The 18,947-nt window shown below is 35.7% G+C and overlaps 1 protein-coding gene across 1 annotated transcript in view; it reads right to left on the reverse strand.

The window, feature by feature from the left end:
• The window catches only part of STK3 (serine/threonine kinase 3), a 128,867-nt gene that overhangs the window by 85,151 nt on the left and 24,769 nt on the right, over window positions 1-18,947 (reverse strand). Inside the window, exons 5-6 of the mRNA XM_053985527.1 lie at window positions 17,210-17,374; window positions 16,614-16,781 (exon numbers count right to left, since the gene is read on the reverse strand). Of these exons, the coding sequence (XP_053841502.1) occupies window positions 16,614-16,781; window positions 17,210-17,374 (333 nt within the window). The remainder of the gene's footprint in view (window positions 1-16,613; window positions 16,782-17,209; window positions 17,375-18,947) is intronic.

The following is an 18,947-nucleotide window of genomic DNA, read 5'->3' on the forward strand; positions in this document are numbered from 1 at the left end:
GCTTGAAGACACAGCACTCAACCTGAAAGCACTGAATGCAAATCATAAAGCTAAGGTTTCCCTAGAACAGACAGCAACACCAGAAAGTGCAGAGGGTGCTATTTTAATCATTCCTCCTGCAGTTTCTCTTGGCTACTTACAAGGAACTGTGTGTGGTGATGGACTGAAACAATGACTCGAAAGCAGCACAGCACACTCCAAAGAGCCTTTCCCGTGGCAAAGCCCCAGGCACTGCATAACCAAGACCACCACCAAGTCCCATGTCTAGTAAATTATCTTCTTTGTCCATAAATGGATATGCCCACTGAAGAAGGAAATTGGCCTTCATAAGTTAAAGAGAATATGAAAACATAACTAGGAATGGCATAAAGATGATTAAACAAGATACCCAACCAGGATAAAGAGCACTCACTCGGTAGAAATTAGTCACTTATTTTAAATAAGCCTTTATTTTAAGCAGTAGCAAACTCCACAATCAAGCCAAAATCAACTGACATACAAAAGGAAAGGGAGATGCGAGTTTGTTCCACCTTTTCTTTACACAGAAAAATAAGACAGGGACTATGAACATACCTGTTACCGACTGCTGGGACTATTACAGACTATGTAATGCCTATATTAGACTGACACAGGTAATCATTTAGAAGACAACAATATAAAGAGAAAGGTCAATTGCTTGAGCTGTAATTCAAACACACATTAAACTAAGAAGCTGATATTAAAAACAGCAGCAAAAGTTTTAGACAAGATAAATCCAGGATAAATTCCTTCAGAGGTTCAATGCCTGTAATTATGTCTTTTCATAAAAAAAGACAAATTGAAAGTTTTCATGTGAATCTGCCCAGCAGTACAGATAAATACAGGATGATTTACCAGGTTCTCTGCCTAATTCCACTCCAAATGACCTGACATCCAATTGATCCAGAAAATGCATAAGAAGACTCATTTTCTACACAGTAGTTAAGCATCACTTGGGAATCCATCCTTGGCAGTGAAAACTGAGAGTGTCTTGGTTTAGTATAAGATACAACTTTAAGTCCACTGGAGCTCTTAGGTATAAAGATTTTGTGAAGGGCTATATAAAAATCAACAGTTTGCATTCATGATCACCAAGGAGACATCTGCAAGCTGCTGAACAAACAATGCCTTCCAAGTGTTATTAAACATGGACACTAAAAAATAATTAAACATTCATTTTCTGCACAACTGAAAAGAGTCACTTTTAACAGGGCATTATTTGCAAATTTATAGAATGAAAGAACTTCTCTGTGTCTGTGTGCCTGTGTATCTATACAGAGCTCTTTGAGAGATCATCAATATCTAAATATATATTCCTGCATATAAAAAAATAAACTTTTTCTTTAAAGATTTGGAGATATGTTTATGGATTTTATATATACACATATATTCCTCTCAAAGAACTAACTCCATGGATATAGATATGAGAAAAAAAAAAAAAACAGTAATAATAAAAATTTGTTGTTTTCTTCATCTTCATTCAATGGAGGCAGATTTCCACATATCTGGAAGTAGCTTGCAACCATGGGAAAAATACAAAGAATACAATTCTCATTTTCGTCTGAAAATACTATGATTCCTTATCATCTTCTAGATGTAAGTTTTTAAAACTTACTGCTCTGCCTCTGAACAAGATTTGCTTGTATTTCCCTCGCAAGGCTGTTTGTATTGGAGATGAAGCATAACTAGGTTACATGAGCACAAGGTACAGCAGTTAAGGAATGGTGAATTGTCAAAATACATCAGTCACATCCATTACCTACTCACATGCACACCCTGAACTCACTGGTTTTTCCCTTTAAGAAGCTGGTGTGCAGAGACAGCAAAATACAAGTGAAACCACTACTATGGAAAAATCTGAAAGCAGAGGCTTCTCCAGTGAGGGGATCATCATGGCTGGGTTCTGATCTTCTCTGTGAAACAGAACTCCAATCTCTCAAGGAGGCTTTGCCAAGCTTCACTCCTGTGACTTGACTTATCTCCTCTCTGCTTGCATGCTGGAGAGCTCCCCTTTGCCTGACCAAAGCACCAGGGACACAAAAGGATGTGGAAGAGATGAAAATTCATGTGGAAATTGGGAAAAGAAAGAATATTCCTGAGCACATCTTGCCTGACCTAAACAACATAGACTAAGTTTCAAAATTTGGCTTTAACTTATGGTAGGGGACCAGCCAACCATTACTCTGGCTCTAAAGAGGGCCATTTAAAACCTTCAATTTCTAGAACAGATCCCTATACCTGCCAAATGACACATTTTTTTTTTTGAGAACCACTACTCTCAAATATATTAAAAACACTGATTAAAAATAAAAAATCCAACCACACATATTTAAACTGTCTGTAACAAGAAGTCAACTTCCTTTTTTTAGTGAATACTCAATAAATATCTTTAGTTAAATTATAAATACACTTAATGATAGATTTAAGAATAGAAAACATATAACTCCTAAATTTGCCAGAGGTTCTGTAAAGAACAGCATCCAAAACCAACACACCTTAGCTTTGCATATCACCCCACCAGCATTAGCTTTCTCTGCCTTTTGGACTTAACACCACATACATTCAAATGACTCTCTCAGTGAAAGAAAAGCCATCTTTGGTTGATCATCACTGGAATGGTTATTTGAAACTAGCAATCACACAATTCTTTCAATTCTTATCATATTACCAGTATTTTATGGGAAACAGATGTTAGCAGCACAACTTAGTAAGAATTATTGAACAACTTTTCTTCCAATTTCATAACAAATTAGGCAATACTTAGTTGATGCATCTGAAAAAAGTTACAGAATTGCAGGCCCTAAGGCACAGGGCTGGTGTCATAATTTAAACCATCACCATCTGAAATGCAAAGGCATTAGAAACATAATGTTTTACTCTGTTAAACAAATTTCCCTTACAGATGAATTTGTTAATAAATTCTGAAGCCTCAATAGCAACCAAAAGCTCCCATTTCAATGTCAAAAGTCTAGTAGAATTCTTACAAACATAATACTAAAATTCCCCAGATGTTTATAAATAAGTAGTGAAATAAAAATAAATAATTAAATACATTTTTCTTTTAACTAAACCCCATCTTGGCCATAGCAATCATGAAATTATGATAGAGTTTTTGATTCCTATCATGAAAGCAAAACAAAGCTAGGGAAGGGAATAATGCAGAAGTCAAATCATCCTGTGTGTACACTACAGTAGCAGAACCTAGGAAACAATTCTCAAATTTAAACAGAAAGCAAGATATTTTCAGTGCCTGGTTTTAGCTCCAGATTTGATGTCTCGGCCCCTAGTAATCCAGTTTGCTGCCTTTAAAGTCACTCTGAGAGGCTATTTTTATAAATATAACTGTCAAAGGAAATCAATAAAGGTGGAGACTTTTGTCAATTGCTGAAATTCTGGAGTGCAAAAATTATTTATTTAGCAACATGCATCAAGAGCATCTTTTGATCAAAGTTTTGGGCTACAAAAGGCAAAAAAAAAAAAGTTCCTGTGTCAATGCCAGGTTTGGCAGTCTCCCTCTCCTCACCATGTGTCTTCTGATAACTGTCATTAATTAAATGTGTAACAAATGTAATTATGATGTTCAGGATACACCTTCTTCTGTTAACATTAAAGGTTAATTTTATGGAAAGAAGGTTCCCTTCAGGTGTGAAAGAAAGCTGACCCAACAATGTTTTCATTTTCTGAATACCAGTAAGGAATCAAGGTAACATCCTAACAAGACTATTAAAAAGCAGTAGGAAAAGAACACACTCAGTGCATGAAACAATACCTGGAAGACATATATGAATTAATGACTTAGGAAAATGAACACCATACTCACTGATTTCATCTATAATTACAAAGGGGTCAAGAACAAACTCTTATATTATGGGCATGTTAGTCTAGTTGATTTTTATCAAAATTCTTTCCAGACAACATTAAAGCAGCTTTAGGAATCATAATGCGGGATGAGAAACACTGCAGTTAAGTTACTTTAAAACAATTTAATAGGTTAAATTTTGCATCGGCTAACTTAATGCTGAACTGAATCTTAATCTAACCAGAACATGCACAAAATCAACAAGCCAGCAGCAGAAATCCTGTGGCATATGCTTTAGCCGCTTGGTGAAATGCACTTCTGTGTCCACACTCAGTCCAGGCACTGTGAATGAATTCTGTACTAAAGGTTGTGAATTACAGCCTAAAACAGAAGGCATCTTTCACACGAGGAGAGGTGAACATGGAAACAAGCTCAAAGACTGGGTACATTACTTTGGGTACAGAGGCACGCCAGGGCAGTGTACTGCTCCTGAGCTGGAGCCACCTCACGTCCTGCCCCCAGCCAGCACGGCTGTCAGAGGGAGCATCCCCCAACTTTTCAACACCCATCCAGACAGACATGTCCTCTGGCTTTTAGCCTGTCTTACTATTCACCCAGGCCTACAGCAGTAAGACCTTTCTCAAGCACCATCAGCTTACCATAGTATTTCCAGTCTAAAAAGAACCTTCCAGCTACTGCACACTCCACATATTTTCACACCAAGCAAGTGGCAATGCAACCAGTTGCTCCACAGTCATGATTTATACATGACAATTCACACAACTGCTAGAAGGATCAAGTTCTAAGAAACTTTGTGCCAATTTCTCTAAATAATTTAATTATTCTGTTTAACAACAGCATGTTTTACAAATTAGGAACTTGCATATGCTCATTTTCACCACCAAGAATCAAATGCTAGCTACTTTTAAATATCAAAAAACACAGCTTGCACAAATTAGTCATATTATTCAGAGAAACAAACAAAAAGCAAGACATTTACAGTATGCACACAGTTGCTCCAGAGACAGTCCTAGAGAAAACTGAAAGGGGGATAGTACAGGCAAAGTTCACTTGTGGCTGGATGTACCTTCCCAGTGTATACGTGCCCTCTGTCCCAGGTTAGAGTTCATGATTATGACATTTCTCAAGGAACATCCCACTTGAAACAGATGATTGTTTGAACACATGTATTTCAGTTTGTCAACAAAACTTGTGCTGGCTGATGCTACCTGTTTTACACTTTCACAGCATGAGAAAAGGAGCAGCAGTAGAGGAAATACTGGGCTGCCATCTCTAATGCCTCTAGTCCCAGCATCAGGACACATGGATACCACAGGTACCCATGAACTCCATCAGAGGTACTCTTTTCTGGGAACAGATTACTTCATTATCTAGAGTCTCTGGGGGAGAATGGAAAATGTAAGACACCTTAAACTTCCAGACTCTCCAGTGTTCCTGTAACTATCACTATAAATCTGAATTGCTCCACCAGAACACTGACTTTTTCCTTTTTTTAATCACCAACAGTATAACATGGAGCTCAGAGGAGGAGCTCCTCACAGCAAACAAGGCTTCTGTCAGCAAGGCAGAGTTTTTCAGGCAAGTAGGTAACAATAAGGAGTATTTGGAAGAATTACATCCATGTTTGTGTTTCTGAAACACAAACTGATAATGTATTAAGATTTGTGGCATTTGGAACACCATATATGTAATTTTCATAAGGTGAATTCTCAGACACAGTAAAGAAGCACAGACGAAAGCAGAATCTGGAGGTAACACTCACTATGGGAATGCAAATAATGACAATTTACATCTGGAAGAAAACCTTGGATCCATACAGCTTTAAAAGAAGACAGATTGTGTTATCTAAAAACTATGAATTTTTACTCTACTTTTCTGCAGGTAGTTATTATAGCTTTCAAACATACTTTTTGAGAGAGTGTATCGGAAAGAATTCCTGTATCTCAATGCATTTTAAAAACAGCAGAACAATACAAACTGGCATTAGTACAGAAAATTCTAATTTAAAAAAAAATATCACAACTTGTATACCCAAATCATTTGAATTAGTTTGCAAAGTACTGACTGTGTATTAAAGCTTTGTCTAAGTATTTAGTCAGTAAAATCAAAGGCTAAGCCAGGCTGATTTCATTCTTCTCTAAAACCAGGGTGGTCTACGGGCAATTTTTGATACCACTGGTGTTGCCAGGGAAACAAAATGAAAACAGGTGCCATCAAATACAAATTAAAGATTTACTTCTATTTTAAACCACCTTAAAACAAAGTTTCCATAAACTTAACTGATACTACTACAAATTTGACAATACTTTATAACAAGAAAATGATTATAAGTTGTCTTTAGACCATCAAGTTTTAACTGAAGCAAATTTAGACTGATTGGCAACCCTTCCTTTTAAATAAATAAATTTCTTCATTAAATATGCATCATCCTCCTTAAAAATTACCTAGTGTACATTTTAAGGCAATATAATACCATGACAGAAACAGGGTACATGCAGTCTTAATAAGCTTTCTTCATTCCAAATTTTATCCGCCTCCCAATCGAAGCAATTTTTTAGATTCTTTATGAAGTAAACAACCAGTATAGGCTCACAGCATACAAAAATCTTCTGGTAAGTAGCAACAGAAGCTTAATATTTTCCTCCTAATTTGATTGCGGTTTTCTCCCACATATTAAAAAAAAATCAAATATCACTATAACTAAAATCCAAGTAAATATACTTCTGCTTTTAAAACTTGTAATCATGTGCTAAGAATTTGGCTATACAGCAGTCAAGTCTCTAAAGCACTTCCTCCAGGTCAACTAGCTATACTGACAGAAAACATATTTAAGAAAAACTGAACATACACTTTTCAAGTACATAATTCACTTCAATATACATAATTCACATACACAAAAAACATACACAATTCACTTCAATAAATAAACATTAATTCAAGTTTCCAAAATATTAAAATTAAAATTGTTTACCGAGTTCTTTCTTGGCTTAAAAAGACATTAGTTGTATACAAAAAATTCAAACAGACATTTCAACTAAAAGCAATATACAGATTCCCTCCTCTTTAATGAAGCCAATTGCCAGACTGAATAAAAATTAACCTTGTATATTTAGTGCTAATCCTAGAACTTGAAAGATAATAGTAAAAAGAAATTAAAGTATATTTGTAGCTAATATGTATAGCTCTTCACTTTAAAGTCATATACTTGACAATATCCTGGAAGGTATTACAGAATTGCTAATAAAATAAATTCTCCTAAATCTGTGCATAAACACCTTGTTGAATTATTTTCCACATCCACAGTGCAGGTTAAACAGAAAGTGAATAAATTCAGCATACAATGACATGTACAAATGATGGAAAGTTGTTTTTTTTTAAATAACAATGGCTATAAAGCTCATTAATAAAAAGTCTTCTCATGTTGAAATTGTCATTTTAAATTTAATGAATCTTGATGATTTACTACAGATTGCTTATTTCAAACAAAATTTTCTTGAGACAAATTGCCTATTTCAAATAAAATTTTCTTGAGATCTTCAAGTTGCAAAATAATTTTGCTTTGCACTCTGATCTATGTTTCTATCACAAATGAGCAAATCTACAGCAATTTAAAACTTCTGAATAAGCTTTTTGGTAAAAGGTTGTTTGCTTGTTTGCTTTTAGCATTTGCCCAGGAGCAAGCAGCCAGCTCAGCCACAGTGGATACTGTTATCCTGTGCCATGCTACCTCTGCCAAACACATTCTGGGCTTTACCCTCATTAACAGTTCTATCAAATAATCTTTAGCAATGCTAACAGGTCCTAGGGCTTGAGCCAGTGCTCACTCAAGTCATCAAGAGTATTTCCATTAATTTCATGGCTTCATTCAACCTCTGTTTACTGTTTCAACATCTTAGAAAAATAATTTTGCCAGGTCCAACATTTACCACTGAAGCACCTTGTAAATTAACAGGTAGCATCATGGTATGGGTCCCTTTTTCAGGTTAGCACTGCTAAGAATCTGAATCACTCACAGAAGATGCACAGCATTATATGAAACTAACCAAGATCAAACTCCCTTTACAGTTATTTTAGTTAAAAGTTTCAAGTTAACTCACTTGTGTGTAATTATGAAATTACTGTACTGATCCTCCACTTACTTTGAAAGTGATTAATCAAAGTCAGAGAAAACTAACCATCAACCGAAGCATGTCTCAAATTTCCTATTCAGGGGTAAGTCTAAAAAGATGCACTAATTTAATTTTAATTAAATCCTCATTTAGAAACATGCAATAAATGTTTTCCATTTAATTCAAGTTAAACTGCAGTTCCATTACAAATTTCAAATATTCTCTGCTTCTGCTACTTTATTACACATGACAGATTAACATTTCCTTTTTGAACACATTTACACCAGCAAACCCAATATAATTTAAAAATGTAATGAATTTATAATTTTAACAGTAATAAACATTTATTCTACTTCCAAAACTTCTAGTGACATAAAGAAAATTCTAGTGATGTGAAGGAGTGACAATGCATTCTCTAAGCCACAGTCAAACATGTATGTTAGATTCTGCAACTACTCTTTAACTGCACTGTTTTTATATGGCAACAGTTTTGTTACATGAACTTTCAAGCCATCTCTTCACCAGAAAAAAAAAGCAAGCTAGAGAGATGCAAGAAAAAAGGAGGGTAAATTAAAAAAGCAATACCTAGAGGAAGACAACAATTACATACATCAGATTATAGACTTTTTCAAAACCTTTAATGTGAACAGGAATAGGATGCTATCCTCCTCCAATTTAATCACTGAGCACACCTCAAGTAATCTAGTGTTTTCACAGCAAATCAATGCTAATGTCATATCATTAAAGAGTTCAATAAACCAGAGAGATCTGTCAATCCTTTGTTTGGGAAGCCATGTGGCAGAACCTCTTTGAAAATATCCTTGGAATATTAGGGAGAAACTTTTTATTATCTTCAGTAAGTTTTGCCAGAGAACAAATGGTATTTTCCCTATCTTACATTCCCAGTGGTATTACAAATGTCTCTTACACATAAAATGGGCTGATGTTAAACATACTATCCCCTTGCATAGTAAGCTGACCAGTCTTGGAAACCGGATGCTGCCATGCTGGCACATCATTCCCTAGGAGGCTCCATAAATGTCACTGAGTCTGGTAAAGTCAAGCGATCAACTCCTGATTGCAATTTAAGAAAATAAATAAAATATCACATGCTATATTTCATATGTTTTGCAACCAGAAATCTCTAAACTTGTCTTCAGTGTCTGAGGACAACTCACATACCATTTCTTTTTAGTCCATTTATATATTTTGACTAAGCCATGCCACTGGAATTTTCATTAAAATTTTATGCTAAGCACACTGGAAAACTGAAAGAAATTATATTTCTGTATCACAAGAAACTAGACTATACCCCTAGAGCACTTCTCTGGGTTGACTTCCTCACTCATGAAAATTTTTCCCCTTCACCTCTACAGCAGGTCTAGAGGAGGGCTGATTACAAACAAATAAGCAAATTATATCCTTTGGAAATTCACTGCCTGCATTAATCCTGCAGGCATTACATATTAAAAAAGAAGTTATGTTCAAAGGGTACTCTGTCTGTATCTACGACTAGCATTTCCACGAATAAGAAGAGCTTAAGGAAGATAGCACTTGAAATCACCTTAAATAGATAAGTGAACACCAAACATATTTTAACTAAAATCATAAATTGTAGCTTTGAGTTTGGATAACTATACACACTTTGAAATGAAAAAGAATTTTAAAAAATCTACAGAGCAGGATCTCTGCACCTCTATGAGCAGCTTGCCCAAAAGCCACAAGTGAAACTTTGAGAGAAAACTACTTTTCAACAGGACCACAATTTGCCCTTTATTTAGTTTTCAATTCACTACTAAAAATAACTCAACCACAATGAAAAGTAATGTCAAGCTGACAAAAGTATCTAAAACTCTCCTTTTTATCTAGTAAAAAAATGCCATTACTGTAATAGTTCACATTTGCTTTAATTGTATTTCAGAAAATTTAGAAATTTATCTCCTCACATTAAGGTACATACAGCAACCGATCAAAAACATGCTTTCATACACCCAATTAAAGAATAGCAGCTGATGAAATAAGCTATCAAGTCCAATTGTTGTTACAATTACAGCAATTCTCCTGGTGATCAGTAGATCTGTTATCTAGATATTAAGAGTCTCGCAAACTATGCAAATATTTCATTTAGGTAGGACCTCCGGTATTTGCTCACAAAAAATGAAAACATGCACAGTTAAAATGTACACAACCACTCATTTTAGTTTGCCCAACAATTATCATCTTATTTCAGAAGCTTTGTTGAAAGGAGTCATATCATGAACGGGGTATTAGGACCTGGTCTGCACCTCAGCAATTACTTACTACACCATCAGCAGTTCAGGCAAAAAAGTCTGTTCACACACTATAAAAATTGACCATTCATTTAAAATAAATAAGTAAATACATTTATTTTGACAAGTAAAATAAGTGAATACACTTATTTTGACAAATAAAATAAATCTTGAATGAAAAAGCATTTAGCACCTTTTTTTTTAATGTATTGCCTCATCTGTTTTGGTTTTCAATTCATACAACAATTCCTGCACAGCAATTATTCACATTTTGATCAGATCAGGTGGACAGGTTGTTTACTAATTTGAATCACCAGTATATTTAATTAAAATTTAAAGCTTTCCTCTGTTAATAACCCTTAAGTAAGTCACACTTCCTTAGAGTTCAATCCTGAAATGCTGTTGAACAGAAAATGAAAACTACCAAAGATACAGATCAACACTGGTATTAGCAGAGCTGCAACTGATCTGAATCACATACTACTACTACTCACTCAAGGAAAAAATGTTCTATATCCCATTAGAATATGGATTTGTATTTCTCATGGTGATTTATGTAGAAAGAAATTCCTGTAAAACTAATTTTTTTTCCCTCAGTCTGTACAGAGAACATACTTTATCTTCTGCTGTTAGAAAAATACAGTCTGGTGTTAACAGTGCTTTTTTATTCTTTTTTCTTGAATAAAGTTATAACACCTATTTGAAACTTCAGCTATAAATAGTACCAGAGGCAAATATATTATGAATCAAAACTTGCTTTCAGCTGCATGCAAATTGGAAGACCACTGGAAGTTTCCCCCCATGAAGTTCAGCTGTATCGCAGCAATAGCATTAAAAGATGGAAGAACAGAATGAGGCAGAGAAGGAGGAAGGCTTTGTAGGGGAACACTCAGCCATGAAAGGTCTAGAATCTAATTTTATCAATATGCCCAACCAGAAAAAGCCTCAAAGGACAATTAGGACAGCTACAAAAATGCCAGTTTGTCCATTAGGATAAGCATTTTTAAGGGTCAACTTCAGAAAAGCTCTGCAGTTTCCTTTAATAATTATAAAGTTTCAATCATAATAAATTTACAGATTGCCAGCTGAGACTTTTTTGCAACTACCTAAATCAATTTGGTTGATGTCCAAAAACAGATAACCTATTTCTTCTACCAGTCTCACCCACACATTTTTGTCCCCACCTAGTTGGAGTACCCTGTTAACAATATCATTGAAAGCTACTTCTTGTTACTTGGTTAGTTTTCTGATCCAGCTTATCATGTGACCACCTAAACGCTAATTCCAGCAGAAATGGATGTTGAAAATGCATGGAAACAGGCAGGAATTCCACCACTCTGCACCCATCGCCTGCATTTAGGTCTGTATAAAGCAAATACAAAAATTACATTTAAAGCCTAGAGAGGGCCAAAGGTCTTACAACAGCTCTTTGAAAACCCTGCAACAGAACACATGCTCCTCCAATTCCTCTGCTGTCACAGCCGTATCACATCAGTGCCTTAGGGTCCCGACAGCAAACACATGTTACTTGCACCTTAAAACATCACAGCTCACTGTCATTCTTCCACAAGATTGTGAAGAGTCGTAAAAAAATGAACAGTAACATCCAATCAAATATCCATATTTTAAACTCTTTAAATATTAGCTCACTCTATCTTGACACAGCAGGCAAGAAGACATCAAGTTACAAATTAACAGCGTCTCATAGAAAGTTCTTAAAAGGTAAAGGACTTTTAGCAGTTAATTCAAAGTCTTCTGCAAAGATAAGCAAAAGCACTAAAAAAAGAAAACCATATAGTTTTACAAACCTAGTCTAATTTAAAAGCAGTAATGCTGAGATAAGATAGGTGAACTCTGAAAGAAAATAACAGAAACCAATGAGATAACACCATCTGTTGGAGAGAAAAATGCAAGAGTGACTATACAGAAAGACAGAAGTGTTTTTTCTTTTTTCCTCTCCTCAATTTCTGGCACAAAAGGCATACAGAAAAGTGTCTTAATGGCTGAAAAACTGGTCCCAGTCTGACTGTCATGCTCCAGATGACACCTCTTTTTTCCTTAGAGCCCTACAGAGCAATAATTCTCACTTCAATCCCCAGTTTTAATGCAATATGTTGAGAATAAAAAACCGGGAAATTGTAGTTTGTTATAAGATACATCAGGAATAAAAGGTTATTACAAACAGATTAGTCCAGAGTGGAAATGACACAGGCTAAGCAGGAGGCATGGATAATCTGGGTAAGTGTCATGGAAAAATAAATATCATGATTGAACTTAAGGCAAATGGAAGCAGTTCAAATTGGCTTCCTCCAATTCACTGCAGAACATGTGATGCCCACATGTCCATTTCCAACGAACTTCAGCATAAAGAAACAAAGACCAATAGTGTGAAGTGTTGAAAAACCCATCTAGCACCAGCTTCTTCCATTCCACAACAATGTGAATTACTGCAGCTGCCCGATAAGCATGAAAGAAAAGTGTTTGGGCTTTTTTGTCTTTTTATTTCCTTCTCTTTTGTAAGAGAGCTACCAGCATTTATTTGAAGCACACCAACCTGTCAGAAACTGTTCACCTTGCAAAGAAAAGGAAATTTTATAAAACACACGTTACCATCCTATAGTTGGTCTAAAAGGCTCAAAAGCAGTAACTCCCCTCAGTCCATTTCCTTTGTCCACTACACACTCCTACAACTTCTCTGGCCCAGTTCTAGGAGGTTTCTATCACATTAACTTTTCAGAACATCAGCTGCTTTATCCAACTCCATATGAGACCACAAAAATATTAGTGTTTGCTTAACAGAAAGGTCAGGAACTCCCAGCTACAGATAGTATGTCTCCAAAAGCAGCAGCCCACACTTAAATTGATCATAAAAATCTCAGCCTTTCAGGAATAACTAATCACATCATTGCATAAACATGAGGAAAAATTTTAGTAAGGGTGGCCTAGAGAATGACCTCAAGAAGAGCCATGTTTAAGTTTAAAGGCTAGCTTTATAATTAAGTGTTATTAATCTACTTGTTATTAAAGCCAAATACCAGCAGCAGAAGGATCATATGAAAACTATGCAGCTTAAAGGATGTTCCACCAAAAACAATTCTTACATGAAAATTTGAGATCATGGTTTGATTAGCAAAGACAGAGGATATTTCTAAAAGCATGTTACCAGTTTTCAGAAAAAGAGCAAAATCACAACTGTTACAGTAAAACAGTCCATTCTTTGTGCTATCGTCACAGATTAAAAATAGCGAATTTAGAAATACTAAGGATAGATATCACATGCAGAGGAGTGACTGAACAAAACAGTTAATGGTTTGAATTAAGTTTTGTCTGGGGCAGGACATAAATATTTTATCACTACAGGACAGCATATATGCTGCACTCAATGGGAACATGGGAATTCAGCTGTTAAAACATCACTGCAGCTTCAGAGGAAGAGATTGAGTCTTGACCTAGAACCACAATGAAGTCCCCTTTAATTAGCCCCACTGTAAATTGCTAACTGCTCATCACAGCAGAGCAATCAAAGGCAGATGCAGACACTGTTGGCCACATTAACCCTGGGTGCTGCAGTCTACTGCAATCAACATGCTTTTAGCCCTGCTAGATGGGTTAAATTACCTAGGTTTGAGTGATTTTTTTAATCAGTAAATTCCTTGCTATTTCTAGTGGTGGTATCACCATGTTTTAGGGCAACCTTAAGGACATCTGTATTTTTTCCCTCCTTTACAACTACCTGAAAATACTCCTCCTTTTAAAAGAAACACTGAAAATACAGAAGTTTTACTTTTCATCATTAGCAAAAGCAGAAAAAGACTCTGACATCGAGTATGTGAGACAGTCCATAATTCTTAGGTGAATAAAGCATTAAAACTACTGAGCTGGCAACTGCTCTTGACCTTTGAGCCTCAAACCAAGTGCAACAACTACAGCTCCTGTTGAACACAAGTTTGCAGCGGGAACAAGTGAAATAAGTCTTGAGCTGTGCCAAGGGAAATATTGGTTGGATATTAGGAAAAAGTTTTTTACAGAAAGGGTGATAAAGTACTGGAATGGTACACCAGGGGATGTGGTGGAGTCACCATCCCTGGATGTGTTTAAAGAAGGACTGGATGTGGCACTCAGTGCCATGGTTTAGTTGAGGTGTTAGGGCTGGGTTGGACTTGATCTTGAAGGTCTCTTCCAACCTAGTCATTCTGTGTGAAATAGCATGGATGACACACCCAAATACACTATGACGGGAATACTTAACTAGAAAAAACCTGTTTCTTCTTCCCCCCCCACCTGAAATTCCATTTTGCACCCCCCACTACCTCTTTTCCAGCTGAAACTAGTACAACTCTTTGGAGTAGTCAGAGCGTGGTTAAGCAGAGGAAGCTATGCTTGTTTGCATGGAATCTGCTATTTCCTCTCTGCCAAAACACTTGTTTAAAGAAGTCATGTAATATTTCTATTAAGCTGTAAATGCAGTTGACAAGGAAATGGCCTACTGGCAGTGCATTACCTTTGTGGCAGTGCCAACCAGCCTACAGCAAAATAGTGTGCATGGTAATTTCACTATGCATTCCCAGGCAACAAAATTGTGCCTTACATAAATACCACAGAAATCCAGCAACATCTAGGAAAAGCAATGAAAATTTGCCCAAGCTTTCATGCTTGCCTGTATCAATTCTGTGTCATAACTAAAACAAAGCATCTACATATGGCCAAAAGTCTTGTGAAGCTGTATCATATGACACCAGAAAAACTATTGCAACTTAAATCTGTGTATTTCTTGTTAACCACTGTAACAACTCACTAATAAAAATTAAGAAAAACTGGAGGTATCAAATATACAAAAGAGTACTAACTACATACAAGCCCTTAAAAACCATAACGTAATTTATTAACAAGAACACATGTTGTATGTAATCCAGAATTGTGTTAGATTACATTGGCCTTTGATAGCATTCACTTGATTGCAAGAATTAAACAGATCCACAAGCATTCAAACACAATGACCTTTGATTTATAAGCAGTTATTGTCATGCACATAAAAATCTTCTGATAATGTAGTCCTCACCTTTCAACAGCTGGTGCAACTACATACAGTGATGTTACTCAGATGTAATTAAGGCGTTTTCTTTAGAAGTATAACCAAAAATCCCAACACGATCAAGTGTAGCTAATTTGTCAATCATTCTTCAAAATATTTTTAGAGGTTGTTTCATCTTAAATTCTCATCAAAATCCAGCTTCAGAGATACTTATTTTGTTCTCAGCTTTCACCTGAGTATTTTTAGTTTGAATTGTAATTTTAAAACCGTTAATTACATGGAAAAAAAAATGGTGCAGGAAAACGATTAAACTTTGCTTCCAAAATTATGTAATGTTTCTAAATGAAAATCACTCACTAGCTTTAGCAGAAATTTCAGGAAACATCTCTGTTCCAAAGAGCACACACAACCAAAAATCAAGAACCTCACAAACAAAAACAGCACTAAATACACTTGAATTCAGAGGTGCATCACCTTACAGTAATTGTATATGAACAGTACCTTCTCCTTCTATAGTGGTGGTTTCTTTATATTAAGATTCTGATACATGAGGCACCAGCGAAAGAAAACTGAATAAAATAACTTAGTATGCATGACAATTTTACGGCAAATTGCTAAGATTCTTCTGGAATAAGGTATGCTTTAAGCGACATAAAGTGCCTTCTTCATTCAAAATGAGTTTTAAACAATTTAAGAATGGAGCGTTTATTGAAGCTCGGTGCAATCAGCATTAGCTTTCTATAGCTCCTTACCAAATAACAGCAGCATGACTAACAGCATCGAGTTATCCCTACATAAACATTGTTCCCCATTAACTTCTCCAAGTAATTCCCTTGTAACTGCTACTCCTCATAAAGTAACTAATTCTATTTACATTTTATTTTGCAAAAAGTGAACTAATTCAGTAAGAGACCTTAGGAGTCATTAATAAATAAAAGCTGTCAGGTGTAACTAATAATAATAATATTAGCACTGCTCCCACAGGACAGTTCTGAATTCTTCTTTAGGTCACCTTTATTTCAAAACTGCCTTTCAAAAGCAGACTGACTCTTGGTGATGCAAATCTCCAAGTGCAGTATGAAACAGATTCTATATATTACCCCAAAGCCAATTAAGAACTTCCTGCTGCAGCTCCCTCTCAAGTGGAGATACAGGAATTCTGAAACCTTACAGAAACGTGTCAAAACACAGGCAAACTGGAGTCAAGAGGAAGCACCACAGAAAGTAAAAATTGTTAGTATTAAAATCTCTATTCATAAACGTACAGCTTTATGATTCCAGTATTAGGGGGTTTTGAATGTTTTGTGGGTTTGAGGGCTGCTTTTTTTAATACAACAAACAAAAAACACCACCAACACACTTACCCTCATTGGGTGAATATCAGCATATGGAGGCTTTCCTTCAGCCATTTCTATTGAAGTTATACCAAGGGACCAGATGTCTGCCACACAGTTATAGCCAATCTCTTGTATGACTTCAGGAGCCATCCAAAACGGAGTTCCTATAACAGTATTACGTTTTGCCATTGTATCCTGTAATTATATTATTTATGCAATTAAACCAGAGACGCTTATTTTCAGATTATTTTTATATCAATTCTATATTTAAAAGTTAAATTATCCACCCAAAGGTCAAATAATAGTGATTTCAAATTAATACCAAACAAATTCAGCCCATCAGCCTACAGAGGCCAAAGAGGTGACAATAATCATAAACCTCAAACTAAAATTCAAAGGGATCATCAGGCACTTGAAACACTAGGTTATAAAAACAAACAATTAAAAACTAAATAGTCCTGCAGCACATTAAATAATCATCATGATAAAGAATGTTAGTTCTGTCACTACCACTAGTGGCAATGACACTGCTCAGACACAAAATTCAAGGCAGAAAACAGAGGTGAAAGAACAAGGTTGGGAGCGATACAGCATTTTAAAATTATCTTTCCACAGTTACTTACTGTTAACTGGCCAGCCACACCAAAATCAGCTAATTTTGCATGTCCTTCAGTGTTAAGAAGGATGTTTCCAGCTTTTATATCTCTATGTATTTTTCTCATAAAGTGCAAGTATTCAAGTCCTTTAAGAGTTGATTTCAAAATAGTTGCAATTTCATCTTCTGTTAGCTGCAAGAAAACATAAAACTACTTTCAGGTATACATATAAGGTCCATATATTTGACTGATTTAAATCACGATAATTTGATAGTGATTATGATAAAGAGCACTATGTTTCACTTTCTTTTTCTTTAGCAGACCAGAAAGACTTCCATTTTAAAGCTAAAAAAAAAAAAAAAAAAAAAAATTATTAAATGCCAGCTATAGAGAAAAAAAGATGTTGTGTAGCCTTGGCAGGTCAAAATGTTCTCTTAACTCTAATATAGCGCAGAGTCAAATGCCATTACAAATGCTACAATAAACTGGACGTCAACTGGCAAAAAGCTGACATACATTTCATTACCAAAGAAAACACAGAGTGAAAAAAAATTGAGGCATATTTTGTTTTATTTGCTTCATAAGTAACACAAACCCTTGAGTAAGTCATCAGTTAGCAGCTGTTTATCCTCATCGCCTTAGATCAACACAATAGGAACACATAAGCTCCTGAACAAGTGTTATCAGAGAAACAGCAAGAGTCTCTTTTTTAGGTACTAGACCCCCTTTGGAACACCTCTCAGATTTTCATCAGAATTTGTTCTCAAATAAAAGCAGGAACACACATGTATAATTCATTCCATGTGATGCAATTGCTCAAGGAAATACAAAGAAAGTATCCATACAACTGAAATGCCAGTTAATTACAGTACACTGATTCTTCAACATAAGAACTAAAATGAACTTCACGCATTCTCAGAAATGCGAGAAACTGGAAAAATGAGGATGAATACTCTGATTTCACTACAATGCTGGGTTGCATTTTTCCCCTCTTTCCTCTACTTTTCCAATCCTACACAGAAAATAAATTAAGCACTAACAATTCCTTCCAGTTTCAGTTCTGAAAGTGTTGGTAGACATCCACACCTCTCTCGAAAAAACAACCACCACCAAAAGCCCGTAAGAAACAAAAAACCCACTCATACTCACTCTAAGCCAGAAGAATGAATCAACAAAAACAAAAGAAAATTATTAGTCAGCAAGATTATCAGCACCTGAGCTGCTCACAAGTTTTCATTATTTAACAAACAGAACCACTTCCCTGTTGCAGCTTCTCTCTGGTCTCACAAACCTAGGTGTGGAACCCAAGGGCACAGTTACATATACATTTATTTAAACAGCAGTCCCAAGCTCCAGTCCCTCCTATCCCTGTAACTTACAGCAGTAATTCACACAGTGTCTCAGCCCCTCTTCCACTCAACCATTGTAACAGACAGATCCTAGCTGAAAACAAACCTGTCTGCCAAATTATTTTTCCAACAGAACAGTTCCTAGATTCAACTCATGGCATAATAAAGAAGGACAAAGCAAAGTAGCTGCTGCTCAAATTGGCATTGCGTTTAAAAAAGTGCATGTGTCAATATACCCCAAGAGTTCCAGAGACTTTTATAAACCTTTTCCTATGCAAGCAGAGGATGAAATTGATGGTGGTATATTATCTCCAAGCCAAGAAGTTACTGCTTCTGCTAAGCATTATGCAATCCTTGCCTACCATTTTTCTCTGAGATTTTTCAGTGTTTCTATTCAGCAGCACACTGCTCAAAGC

The sequence above is a fragment of the Vidua macroura genome, chromosome 1, assembly GCF_024509145.1.
Source record: "Vidua macroura isolate BioBank_ID:100142 chromosome 1, ASM2450914v1, whole genome shotgun sequence".
Lineage (NCBI taxonomy): Eukaryota > Metazoa > Chordata > Aves > Passeriformes > Viduidae > Vidua > Vidua macroura.